This window comes from Rattus norvegicus, chromosome 1, assembly GCF_021556685.1.
Source record: "Rattus norvegicus strain SHRSP/BbbUtx chromosome 1, alternate assembly SHRSP_T2T, whole genome shotgun sequence".
In the NCBI taxonomy this organism is placed as follows: Eukaryota; Metazoa; Chordata; class Mammalia; order Rodentia; family Muridae; genus Rattus; species Rattus norvegicus.
The window spans coordinates 215,263,093-215,275,307 of record NC_141534.1 but is presented as its reverse complement, the minus strand read 5'-3'; the positions used below and the strand labels follow the sequence as shown (position 1 = coordinate 215,275,307).

At 54.8% G+C, this 12,215-nt stretch overlaps 2 protein-coding genes across 4 annotated transcripts; one reads left to right on the top strand and one right to left on the bottom strand.

Moving 5' to 3' along the window:
• Positions 1–26: 26 nt before the first annotated feature.
• On the bottom strand, positions 27–4,088 carry Yif1a (Yip1 interacting factor homolog A, membrane trafficking protein). Of its 2 annotated transcripts, NM_172017.2 has the most exons (8): positions 3,904–4,088; positions 3,055–3,266; positions 2,814–2,918; positions 2,607–2,685; positions 1,033–1,090; positions 733–888; positions 311–404; positions 27–230 (listed from the first exon to the last, which is right to left on the bottom strand). In NM_172017.2, the coding sequence occupies exons 1-8, from the start codon at positions 3,932–3,934 to the stop codon at positions 84–86; spliced, it is 882 nt and encodes a 293-aa protein (NP_742014.2). In that variant the 5' UTR covers positions 3,935–4,088; the 3' UTR covers positions 27–83. The 2 variants fall into 2 exon arrangements, with proteins under 2 accessions (NP_742014.2, XP_087463721.1); XM_087607595.1 differs by lacking the exons at positions 2,607–2,685; positions 2,814–2,918; positions 3,055–3,266 and having other exon boundaries at positions 3,904–4,085.
• A 2,817-nt stretch (positions 4,089–6,905) lies between these two features.
• Positions 6,906–11,691, top strand: Tmem151a (transmembrane protein 151A). Of its 2 annotated transcripts, XR_015626810.1 has the most exons (3): positions 6,906–7,098; positions 9,310–10,991; positions 11,108–11,691. XR_015626810.1 is itself a non-coding variant. In NM_001107570.3 (2 exons), exons 1-2 carry the CDS (start codon positions 7,024–7,026, stop codon positions 10,639–10,641), a joined length of 1,407 nt encoding a protein of 468 aa, NP_001101040.2. In that variant the 5' UTR covers positions 6,906–7,023; the 3' UTR covers positions 10,642–11,691. The 2 variants fall into 2 exon arrangements, 1 of the variants encoding a protein (NP_001101040.2); NM_001107570.3 differs by having other exon boundaries at positions 9,310–11,691.
• The last annotated feature ends 524 nt before the right edge of the window (positions 11,692–12,215 follow it).

Below are 12,215 nucleotides of genomic sequence, written 5' to 3'. Positions count from 1 at the left end.
GTCCCAGGAACCAGGGTCAAGCCAAGTTAAGGAAACCAAATCTTCAATGTATGGAAAACTCAGTGCCACCAAAGGACCAGGGGTCACCGGACCAGGTGGAAGGTCAGCCAGTATATGATAAGGGGTTGGAAGGCAGCGGCTCCCAGGGTCAGGTACAGCTGGAGATGCTGCCGAGGGGTTGGGCCCCCCATGCTGTCAGGACCCGAAGCTGCAGTCCGCAAAGATCGTACCTGGAAGAGAGGAGAGCTGAGTGGGCTAGGAAGGGACATGTGTCCCAGAGGAGAAGAGGGGAAGAACACCCCATACTCACAGTGAAGTACATGAGTGCAGACGATGTCCAGGCCAGGGCCACGTAGTAGCCATCACTGCCGAAAAGCAGCCCTGTGAGCACACTGAGGATCATCCTGGGGGTGCAGGGATGAATGGGTGACTCCCAGGGTCCAAGCCTGAGACTAGCCCTACTCAATACCATGACCCACGACTCCAGGCTGTTCCCTACAAAGAACCAGACTCCAAATGGATCTGCAAGGTTTCAGGACTCAGCCCCAGGACCTGAAATCCCCTTCTCTTCTCTGGGCTCCCCAAGGTAACTCACAAATCCCCAATCTCTTTAAAATCACTGGTTCCAAGGGGAGACTGTTAGAAACAGCCATCTGCTTAGAACATAGAGCCAGAGGTTGACATGGAGTGGCCTCGGACCCTTCGGGCTCCTCTCATCCCACAAGCACTCACCCTACATACTTGTAGCCACTGTAGGCCAAGAGGTGGAAGGTGCCCAGTTCACTGCGTACGGTGGCCAGGTAGAGGCCCAGAAGCAGAGCCAACACCTCCATTAACACCCACACCAGTGCTGTGCTCGCACACAAGCCCAACACCTCTGGGGAGAACCTGCAGCCATAGGAGAAGGTAGGTCAGGGTGAGCCATCCCGTGGCAGGTATGAGGTGAGACGTAAGGTGGGTGAGCCAGGACCTGTCACAGATGCCCTACAGAGGAAGGGAGTAAGCCAGGAGGGAGAAGAAGACAGTACCAACCTTTGCTGAATGCCTAGTGCCATCCCAGCCAGCAGCACGTATGTGATGAAGGCCATGGCTGCCAAGAGAAGAGAGGAATTCGTTACTCTGGCTTCCTCACCCAGAGCCCCTCATCAGGCATTCAAGTCCATGGGTACTCAGCCTCTCCCACACTTCCCTCCCTTCCCATCCCAACTTCACTCACCCTGTACATCCAGCTCTCCAGTGTCTAGTCCCCAGTGCACCTCTCTGACTACCCCCTCCAGCTGAACACTACTGGACCTCCGAGGACCATAAGTCATCACCGTCCCTCCTACGCTAGGGAGCTCATCAGCTCCCTGCAGTGCCTCCAAAAGTAACACCATGACCAAGACCACTGCTCATCCTAGACAGGAACCAGCTTGATTTCTGGCAAGACTAGAACCAAAAAGGAGACTCCATGGATCACCTAGGCTGTCCCTAGGGTCCGGGATTCTAGAAATAGGGTCCCTCTCAGCCAACAATTATTTCTTTCTTTTTTTTTTTTTTTCTGGAGCTGAGGACCGAACCCAGGGCCTTGCGCTTGCTAGGCAAGCGCTCTACCACTGAGCTAAATCCCCAACCCCTCAGCCAACAATTATGAGTTTGGCCACTGACACTGGCTAGGTCCCTGACCATGCAGAAACCCCTGGTTAACTGTGGGCTGTTTTCACAGGAGCTCAAAGATTCAGGGAGACAGACATGCTCCAGCAGTGATTTCAACTCAACAGTCACCTTCCCCTGCCTGTCCCCTACCTCCCCAGGTGTCAGATTGATGTAGCCACCAAAGGGCACAGCACTGCCACCTATCAGCTATGGGACAGTTAAGGCCCTATAGCCTTGACTTCAACACATGACATAGGATGACAGTACCAGCTTTGTAACAGAGGTCATGAGAGGGTCTGGACAGCTCTGCCCTTGTATATCTGCTTTCCTTGTGTGTGTCCTTTTAGCCAACAGGACAGAGAAAAGTGGAGTGCAGAGGGGACAGACAGCTGTGAGGATCCAGAAGGGAGGAAGCATTTGCTCCAGGCTTCCTAGAGGAGAGGATGGTGGAGCAGGCAGACCTCAGAGGACAGGCAACAGTGATAATTAGCATTTACTGTCTGGTGTGTTTCCTTCATGCCAGGTGCAATGCACAGCACATAGCATCTTCTAGCACTTCGCGACAATTCTCTGAGGAAGAAGCCATTTCTTTGTCTTGCTTTAATGAAGGCTGAAAGATCCAGCCTGAAGTCCTACATTTGGAGGCTGCTGGGCTAAGTAAAAACTCAAAGCTCCAGGCTGGAGAGAGGCAGGGTTCAAATGAAAAGGCAGGAAGTAGAAAAGGGGGTAACATTTAAAATGTAAATTAAAAAAATACCACCCCCTCCCAAAAAAGGCGGGAAGGTGTTAAAGGAAATGCCAAGGTCACATTCAGGAAGTTTCCTACTGGCCACCCTGTCAACCTAGTGCCTAGCAACAGTCACACAGGAAAAGCTCCAGGAATCAATGCTGGGTCATTCATTGAATCTTCTTCCTAACTATGCTTCAAGGCACAAGTCCCCTGTGTCCCCAAGCCCACGTCAGAGACTCACTGGGGATATAGAGGTCAGGCGCATTGAGGTCTTTCCGTGGGGGCAGAGGCACATCATGACTGTACTGCACTTTCCAGTTCTGGCGGTGGCAGAGGTGGTCAGGTAAACAGAAGCAGAGAACACGAGAGAGGGGGTTGAGATCTGAGGATCAGTCAGGTTACTCACAAGTGGGGAGAGGCTTGCCAGCTCACCTGGTAGGAAGCTCACCTGATGTGTGTAAGGGAAGACCAATAGCCCTAGCTTCTTGGCTACATAGGCTGTGTCCACAGCAAAAAAATACTTGAGTTTGTTTATAGACACAAAACGGTGTAGCTGGAAGTAAAGAAAAGACGCTGTGGACATGCCACACAGTGCTCCTTCCTAAAGGATGCCTGGGGAGTAAGATGGGATCCTGGGATACACCAACCCTAGCCAGAAACCCTGACACCCTCCTGAATACAGGCCACACCTCTTTGTGCACTATGTCCTTCCCTTGGGATGCTATGGAGCTGCCATAGGCCATAGCCATATTGGCCACTGGGTCTCCAAGCAGGTTGTTGACATTGAAGGCTACATCAGCTCCTGGGGCTGGGTATCCGCCTAGTTGGCTGGAATAACCACCACTTGTATCATCGAAGAGTGGAGGAGGGTTTGGAGCTGCCCGGGTCCTATGCTTGGAACCTGTAGGTGTGGGAGTACCAAAGTAGATTACAGAGTTACAGAATAAGAACCCCTTCCCCAGGCTGAGAAGTTGTACATAGGCCCGAACAACTTTTGAGTTAAAGCCAGAGTGGATTTTAAGAACGATCTCCTATCCTTTTGGAGGAATCCTTTACTACATGTAGGGGAAAGGCTGCCTAGACATGGCAACCCATTTGGGGTTTCTAGGAAGTCTCTCAAGGGAGAAGATCCCTGAGTACTGGCGAGTGAATAGACTGTTTGCTTGGGCACAATCGCCGGAAAAACATCCCTTAACACGGGTAGAAAAGGCAACGTTGGCTACTCGGAATCCCTGGACAGTGATCAGGAATGCTGCCAGAGTTTTGTAACCAGGAAAGGCAATTCTGGAGGCAAATTCGGTACATGCAGGATTAGACTTGAGGATCCCAGCAGTGCTGTCGCCGCCTGATATGAGGACCGGCTAGTAAGGACGAAGTCCAGGACATGCTGCAGCGTGGCACGGCAGGAACCCAAGAGACACTCTCCCCGCCCTGGGCAGCGGTCACCGCAGGCCCTCTCCCACCGGACGAGTGGGTCTCACAGCTTATTTGGTGCCCCGCTGCCAGGCCGCGCCCCGCCCTCCCCTCTCCTCACGCACCGTGGACTCCATATCCCGAGTGGTAAGCCATGGCCGGACGTTCGCTCTACCCAAGGGTAGACTTCGCTGAGTTCTGGGTACAAACACTACTGAAACAGCCGCTTCTCTTGCCTTGTCCTGCCCAAAGTTACCCGACCGTCCGACACGTCCTGGGGCTGGCCGATCGCCGCCGCCATGTCCACGGCGTCACACTTCGCTGTCCACCATTGGCTCGTCCGAGGAGCCGGTTCTCCCCTTCACACTTCCAATTGGCTACTGATGAGCCCTCTCCCAATCGGGTTTTGTCATAGTCAACTTCCGACAGCTGGGGGGACGGCGCTACTCAAGATGCTCTCGGATTGACTAATAGGCTTGCTAATTTGCGGCGCTACCAGCCAATGGGTGGGAAGGAGTTGTAACTTAGTTCCGCGTCTGCGCCGAGAGGCGCTTGACGCTCCTTGCCACGACTACGCCAGTAGGAAAGATTGAGATCCGGACAGACTCAGCTAGTCAGGGCACAAAGTTGGCTCTGACGCAACGCAGTCCAAGAGGAATGCGGCGATCGGTCAAGCTCTGACCAATCCCTGCCCCCACTCTGTGCCCTCTTTCCTTCGATTCACTCAGTCCTCTATTGGAGCTTCCGGCCTGCTAGGACGTGCTGTTGTCGCCCGCTCCGGGAGAGTGATAACGCGTCCCAGAGCCCTAGAACGCTGACTCCTCCTCCGCCCTCCCACTCCTTTCAGAGCAGGTGCTGTCCGTCCGCCGGTGCTGAAAATGCCCTGTGGAGTCCGCCACTGTCCTGCTCATCCGCGAGGGCCTCTGCTGGGAGGGTTTGGAATCGCGCTCAATACATTATGCACACACGCGCTCGCTCGCACGCACGCACCGGGCTGAGGACAGAAACTGAGACCACCTAGAAGATACAAAGTTCTGGTGGTATACAGGTGGGGGGCAGGAATCTGTACTGGGCCTTGTTCCTTTGCTTTCATCAACGGTCCTGTAGATTTGTGAGGCAGAGGTGTGGTGACAAGTCTCCTGAGTCATCACTAGTCCTGTGATCTCGAAGTGGGGCCCTTAAGCCTCACTCTTAGTCTCCCAGGCTCTTTTCATCCCACCCAGGCTGTAACTATTCCCACCCTTGCTGAAGACAGTCTTCAAGGGTCCCTCTCTCACAGACTGTCAACCACTAGTCTCTAGACAGCATGACACACCCTCTGATACTTGCAGCTGACTAAGTAGGAAACTCAGTGTTTAGTTACATAAGGCGAGACTTTCCTGCTCCCCAAACTCAGCGCAACGGCTGCTTTTGCTCCTCTGCCTGGGACGCAGAGGATATCTTTCCCTTCCTATCCATTTGTCCAAATCCTTTAAGAGGCATGTTAGCTTGCCTGTGAGATGGCTCAGCAGACTGCCAAGCCTGAGGACCTAAGTTCAATTCCAGGCTCCAAACGGTGGAAGAAGAGAACCAACTCCTGAAAGCCATCTTCTGATTTGCACACTTGATCTATGGTTAAAGTGCACCTCTTTGCACCAGCCCAGAGACAGAGAGAGAGAAAGAGAGAGAGAGAGAGAGAGAGAGAGAGAGAGAACAAATAAAATTAAAATGTAATTACATCTAAACATCTAAAGGGGAGGGGTATGTTGGGGCTAAAGAGATGGCTCAGCGGTTAAGAGCACTGCTCTTCCAGAGGTCCTGAGTTCAAATTCCAGCAACCACATGGTGGGTCACAACCATTTGTAATGAGATCTGATGCCCTCTTCTGGCATGCAGGTGTACATGCAGATAGAGCACTCATATACATAAAATAAATAAATAAATATTTTTAAAAATAAAAGGGGGGATCATTTTAGCTCTTAAGAGAGGGACAAAAGGAACAGAGGCCTGACCATGGCCCAGAGTGATGGCTAGAGTCTGGGTTCTGAACCCCTCTTTGATCCAGATTTAATATCCAGATTTTCCCTGGATATCTTGCATGAGGACAGGAACTATGTCATTCCTAACACCTATCTATGCCCTCCTAGTGCCCAAGCACACTAATTACACATAGACAATAGCCAGAAAACAGCTGGACTCAGATACTGCCCTCAGTAAACAAATGGGGGGGCGGTTGGAGAGATGGCTCAGCAGTTAAGATCACTGATTGCTCTTCAAAGGACTTGATTGGATTCTCATCATCCACTCAGCAGCTCACAATAGTCTATAATTCCAGTTCCAGGGGATCGAACACCCTCTTCTCCCCATTGTGGGCATTGCATGCATGTGGTGTACAAACAGATAAAAATAATAATTTTAAAAGTAAACACAAAATAAGTAAAGTTGGAGGATGTGAAACACGCTTTTAATCACAGCACCCGGGAGTCAGAGGTAGACGAATCTCTGAATTCGAGGCCTCTGAATGTGAGGATCCCAGCCTGCTGAGGACAACGGAGCAGAGACTTTACGCACCTGAGAAAGGGTATCCCATGCAGGGCAAACCTATTCCTCCCCCGCCTGACCTAGTGAATTTAACCCAACACTTTTTCATTCCCATTTCTCAGATTAAAAGGCTGAGTTTATGGCTGGAACATGCTGGTCAAAAGTCCTGCAGACTAGAGTTTCTGTGGCTCCAACCCACCGGCCTTAAGAGTCCAGCAGATGAGACTGTCTTTCCCTTCTGGGTATTAACTGTCAACAAGCAAAGCGTATGGGGTGAAGTCTGGGTGGGCTTAGCGCTGGGCCCATCCCCTAGAGAGGAACCTGGCGGACGTCCACACACCATGGCCCTCTTCATTACTCAGTTGGGGAGACTCGAGCGCCGCAGAGCAAGGACTCGCCCAAGGTCGCAAGCGCGAGCGCAGCTGGAGAAACCAGGCGTCCGGCGGCCCAGACTGGGCTTCCCACAGGCGAGGGGGTGGAGATGGGGTGTGCCCGCGGTGCCAGGCGCGGCCAGCGGCGCCACCGGTGCTGCGGGGGCGGGGTCAGCGGAGGGCGGGGCGCCGGGCACCGCGGCCGCCAACGCCGCCGCGCTGGGGCTGGGCTCAGTGCACTCTTCAGCGGCCGCCGAGCCGAGCGGACGCCCCTCGGGGCCGCGCCGCAGCCCTCCGCGCCCCTGCTTATCATGCCCCGGGCCCGGGCCCGGCAGCAGAAGCAGCCAGGACACCATGCCGGAAGGCGAAGGTGGAGATTGCGGGGAGGTGCCCGCGCTCGTTCCGGACGGCGAGCCCCTGCGGGAGGAGGTATGGGGGCAAGTAGTGGGAACGGAGCCAGGGCTGTAGAGAGGTGAAGGGGACAAGTAGAGGGGCGATCCCCGGAGAGGGATTAGGGAGGAAAGTCCCGGAGCCCCTCCAGCAATGACGTCATTGGGGAGACAGCGTTCTGGTAAGGGTCGAGGCTTCGGGATCCGGGTAGGTCAAGGCAGGAATGGGTGGCAAGAATGTAGGGGAGACCCTGATCCTCGGCGCCCCCTCAACCATCATCTCCTGTCCTGTGACGTCAGCCTCTGTGGCCCCCACGCGTCCCTATTCCATAGCGCAGCCAGGGATGCTGTCCGTGACTGCTAGGGCCATGGGGTCAGGCCCCCAGTCCTGCCCAGTTGCTCACGAGGTGTCGGGCGGTGCCTGCAATGCAGTAGCGGTGGCAGGGACCGGAGGTGGGGGAGGGAAAAAGGAAAGAGAAAGGAGCAGAGCCCTTGCTGATACCTTTCTCTCCCCCACCCCCAGGTGAGGACTGAGGGCCCACTCCAGTGGTTGAGCTCCCCAGAGCCCCTCCCCAGCTCTAGACAGGAGGATGTGCCAAGTGTGTAAGATGATAGGTGTGGAAAACAAGGTGGTGAGTGGACGGCGTGTGTGAGCAGATATAAATGAGCTTGTGTGTGTGGTGTGTGTGTGAGAGAGAGAAAGAATTCTGGTGGCGTGTTCCCTCTGTCTTCAGTAGGAACATATATACCCTGTAGTCAGGTGAGCCTCTAGTGGGTCCCTTGCCTTGGGTCTTCACCCAAGAGTGTGGGTGTGTATGATTTCATGCTATGCCTCTCTAATGTGTGGTTTAGTATGGATTGTGGGTGTTAAGTTGCTATAGGGTGGGGTAGGTGTGAACTGTGGTCAGGTGAGGGTTTTATGTGTCTAGGTGAGGGTCTTACATGAGGGTCTAGGTGCCAGTGTGTAACATGTGTGCATGTGTGTCCTGTGCTGACATACATGTGTGGGTAAACCTTGCTACCGCCATGACATGATGCCTGTGCTTTGAGAATAAGCAAGGTCCTGGTGTTCCTTAAATGAGCGATGGTGTCCCTTTGTGGTAGGTGGGTCTATGATGAACAGGTGTTGGGGGGTAAGTGTGTGTGTGCCCCCGGCTAGCACAGGTCTAGGTGGCAGAATGCACCTGTAGATTTCACACACTATAGGACCATGCTGCCCTGGATGGGTCTAGGGCCAGCCTCCTCCCCTGTTGGACCTCTCAAGGCATGGTGGGACTGAGTAGATGACATTACCCAGAATCCCACTGTATACTCTCCACCTCTTCTCTCCCAGTTCCTTTCCCCTTTCCTCTTCCTGCTCTTTTGTTGACACCAGAACTGAGGCAGCCAGGCTGGTAGTCATGCCATGGAGGATATGCCAAGCCCTTTGGGTCAAAAGTACTTTGTGCTGTCCAGCATCTTGTGTCCCATCCCTTCCCTCATCACAGATTGAGGGTGGGGGGTGGCCCTCCATCTGCTCCTAGGCCTGACACACCTCCATTCCCTATCTCCCCAACCCTGCCCCAACTTAACAGCCTCTCCCAAGTCTCCTGCCATCCCTTGTTTCCACAAGGGACCAGTGGGAGACACAAGGAAGCAGCATAAGTGTTTATTCCCAGGGCCAGACTCTGTGCTAACAAATTCCCACATGTGATCTCTCTGAATCCTCAACAACCAGGTATGCAGATGAGGAAACAGTGTTAGAGTAGATGAGGGGTCCGCCCAAATTACACTGAGTAGAAGAGCGAGAGGTTAATAGCTGGGTTTCATAGCCTGCCCCCCAACTAATGCGCGCACACACACACACACACACACACACACACACACACACACACCACTCCTTGCCATATCAGCCTAATAGATCACCACAACCAAAATCCAGACCCAGAGAGAGTAAAGATATAGCCAAACGCACACAGCAGAATAGAGACAGGACAGGAACTACCAGAAATCCGATTGAAGGAGGGGAGGTCATTTCTTCTCTGTTGGGATCTTACTCTAATAGGGGGTCTGCTGACTGAGAAACAGCGGGGACACAGGAGGAGGCAAGCTCATAGGAGATAAACAAGATTTGCTACTGTGAGACTTGCAGCAAGATAGCTCAATCAATAGAAGGAAGCTTCAGTTTCTTCTTCTGTAAAGTGGGTCCACCTCCTTCACACCAGTGGTCCCCCACTGACATGTACCTCTCCTTTCTCTGCCCACCCCGCAGCAGCGGCCCCTGAAGCAGTCCCTGGGAGGCTCTCTATGTCGAGAGTCTCACTGGAAGTGCCTGCTCCTCACACTGCTCATCCATGCCTGTGGGGCTGTGGTGGCCTGGTGTCGCTTAGCCACTGTGCCCCGCCTGGTCCTGGGGCCTGAGGCAGCCTTGGCTCGTGGGGCTGGCGGTCCACCGCCCACCTACCCAGCCAGTCCCTGCTCGGATGGCTACCTGTACATCCCATTGGCCTTCGTCTCCCTCCTCTACCTCCTCTACCTGGCAGAGTGTTGGCACTGTCATGTGCGGTCATGCCAGGCGCCTCGCACTGATGCCAACACCGTGCTTGCCCTGATCCACCGGCTGCAACAGGCTCCTCCCTGTGTCTGGTGGAAGGCCACCAGCTACCACTATGTGCGACGCACACGCCAGATCACTCGCTACCGCAATGGGGACGCCTATACCACCACACAGGTCTACCATGAGAGGGCGGACAGTCGCACAGCTCGGGGTGAGTTTGACTACAGTGCACATGGTGTCCGTGACGTCTCCAAGGAGCTCGTGGGCCTGGCAGACCATGCAGCCACGCGGCTGCGTTTCACCAAGTGCTTCAGCTTTGGGAGTGCTGAGGCCGAGGCCTCGTACCTCACGCAGAGGGCCCGCTTCTTCAGTGCCAACGAGGGCCTGGACGACTACCTAGAGGCCCGCGAGGGCATGCATCTGAAGGATGTGGACTTCCGTGAGTCCCTCATGGTCTTTGCAGATCCCCGCAGCCCACCCTGGTATGCCCGAGCCTGGGTCTTCTGGCTGGTGTCTGCAGCCACACTGTCCTGGCCACTGCGAGTGGTGGCAGCCTATGGGACAGCCCACGTGCACTACCAAGTGGAGAAGCTTTTCGGTGCCAGCTCACCACCCCCAGGGGCTGTGCCCAATGGGCCACCACTCTCTCGCGTGGCCACCGTGGACTTCACAGAGCTTGAGTGGCACATCTGCTCCAACCGGCAGCTGGTGCCCAGCTACTCCGAGGCTGTGGTCATGGGTGCCGGCTCTGGGGCCTACCTGCGAGGCTGCCAACGTTGCCGCCGCTCGGTCAGCAGCAACTCCCTGCCTCCTGCCCGTCCCAGTGGGCCTCGCCTACCCTTCAGCCGCAGCCGCCTCTCGCTAGGTGCTGGGGGCCGAACCACCCCAGGGGTCTTCCGCAGCTTGAGTGGAGGCCCCTTGGGGCGCAGAGGGGAGGACACGGAGCCTCTGGAAAGCCCTCCGTGCTATGAGGACGCCCTTTACTTCCCGGTGCTCATTGTCCATGGGGACAGCGGCTGCCGGGGAGATGGGCAGGGTGCACTTTGAGATACCCGCCCCCTACAGCCCCAGAAGTCCCAGAACACCCCTCTCTCCTCACCATCTCACCACGGGCTTGAATGTCTGAATAACTGTCAAAAACAGGAAAGAAAACAGACCAGCCATGCACAAGGGGTGGGAGTGGAGTGGGATCCTTAGACTAAAATGTGGTGACACGTGGTCCTTTGAGGAGGAAGTAAACAGCATCTAAGTCGAGTCTGTAATCTGTCCCCAGCATGGCTCCCCAACCATCACCATGACCCCCTGTGATAGCAGATGATGCTGGGCAGGGAGAGAAGCTTCCAGAAACACTGGGATGGGGAGGAGACCTGGGCACAACTGTCTGCCTCTCTGCCATAGCTGAGCTACATGGGGAGCCCTCCAGCAACATAGAAGCACAAACCGGTGGCTTGGGACCATGCCCAGCTGAGGTGGCTATCCTGAAGCAGAACAGCTGGCTGTGGCTGCCCCATAGCTCGGTCCCCTGCCCACCAGACTTCCCATCCCCTTCAGCTCCATCCCTCTCATCTGCCCTCTGGCCTCTGCTCGGGGCAAGTGCCCTGATTATCCCTAGACCCTAAGGTGTGGTCAGTCCCTCCGCAGCACCCAGCACCCGTTGTCAGAGCACAGTTGCTCTCCTCCCCCACCTTGGCCTCCCTGGTTCCTGCTGCACCCTCACTACATCCAGCTTTCCTTGTGACCCAGGTTTTCCAACTCTGAGCCCCAGCATCCTAAAATTCCTATCTGCCTCTGTCAGCCACACGATACCTGTCCCCGCCATTCCCCCCAGGCTTCTCTGCTCTTCACTTTCTAGGTGAGCCACAGGACGACAGGGCATCCGAGGAGCTCTGCCCTGGCCGCAGCCTCTTGGACGATGCCCTGGCCTTGCCTTGAAGGCCCCTGCTTCTCCCATTCATGGAGCCTGTCCAGGGGACACCATCCCTCCCTAGGGAGAACAGAATCATCCCTTCCCTTCCAACTGGGGATTCCACCCCCTCTCAGGGGCTGGCGGGGGAGGGAGGAGACAGAGAAAACTAAATAAAGTTATGAAACGGGAAAGGTTTCGCACATGTGTTCCTGGGTAGTGGATCCAAGGCCACCGTTGCAAGCCCACTGAGTGCACTGAGCCAAGTGTGATGGTGGGTTCAGGGAGGAGACCCGTAGGTAGCTTCTAGCATTCAGACACAGAGTGGGAACTTTTCTGCCTTGCCCAGGGCCTCTGAGACCTAGCTTTGAGATGCCCTGGGTAGCTGACTACACTCAACCCCAGTTTTAGGACCTGATTACATAGTATGCATTGTCTCAAGTGACTTCTCTAATAGCCTGGTGGCAATTGCAAATCTGCTGGGTGTGCAGAGGACTAGGGGGTGATGTCTCGCTCTCACTGTGGGGAGAAAGCTAAGGGCTGTAAACCAAATACACTTCCACTGTGGCCATTGAGCTGGGGCAAGTTGAGGGACACAAAGCTGAAGCAGGACAAGCCAGAACGGAATCTAAAGAAAGAGAATAAAGAACAGAGGAAGGGCCTCGCTCTTGGAGGGTAGCACAGGAATGTGTCTGAAGCGTCATCGTCGTATGCAGAG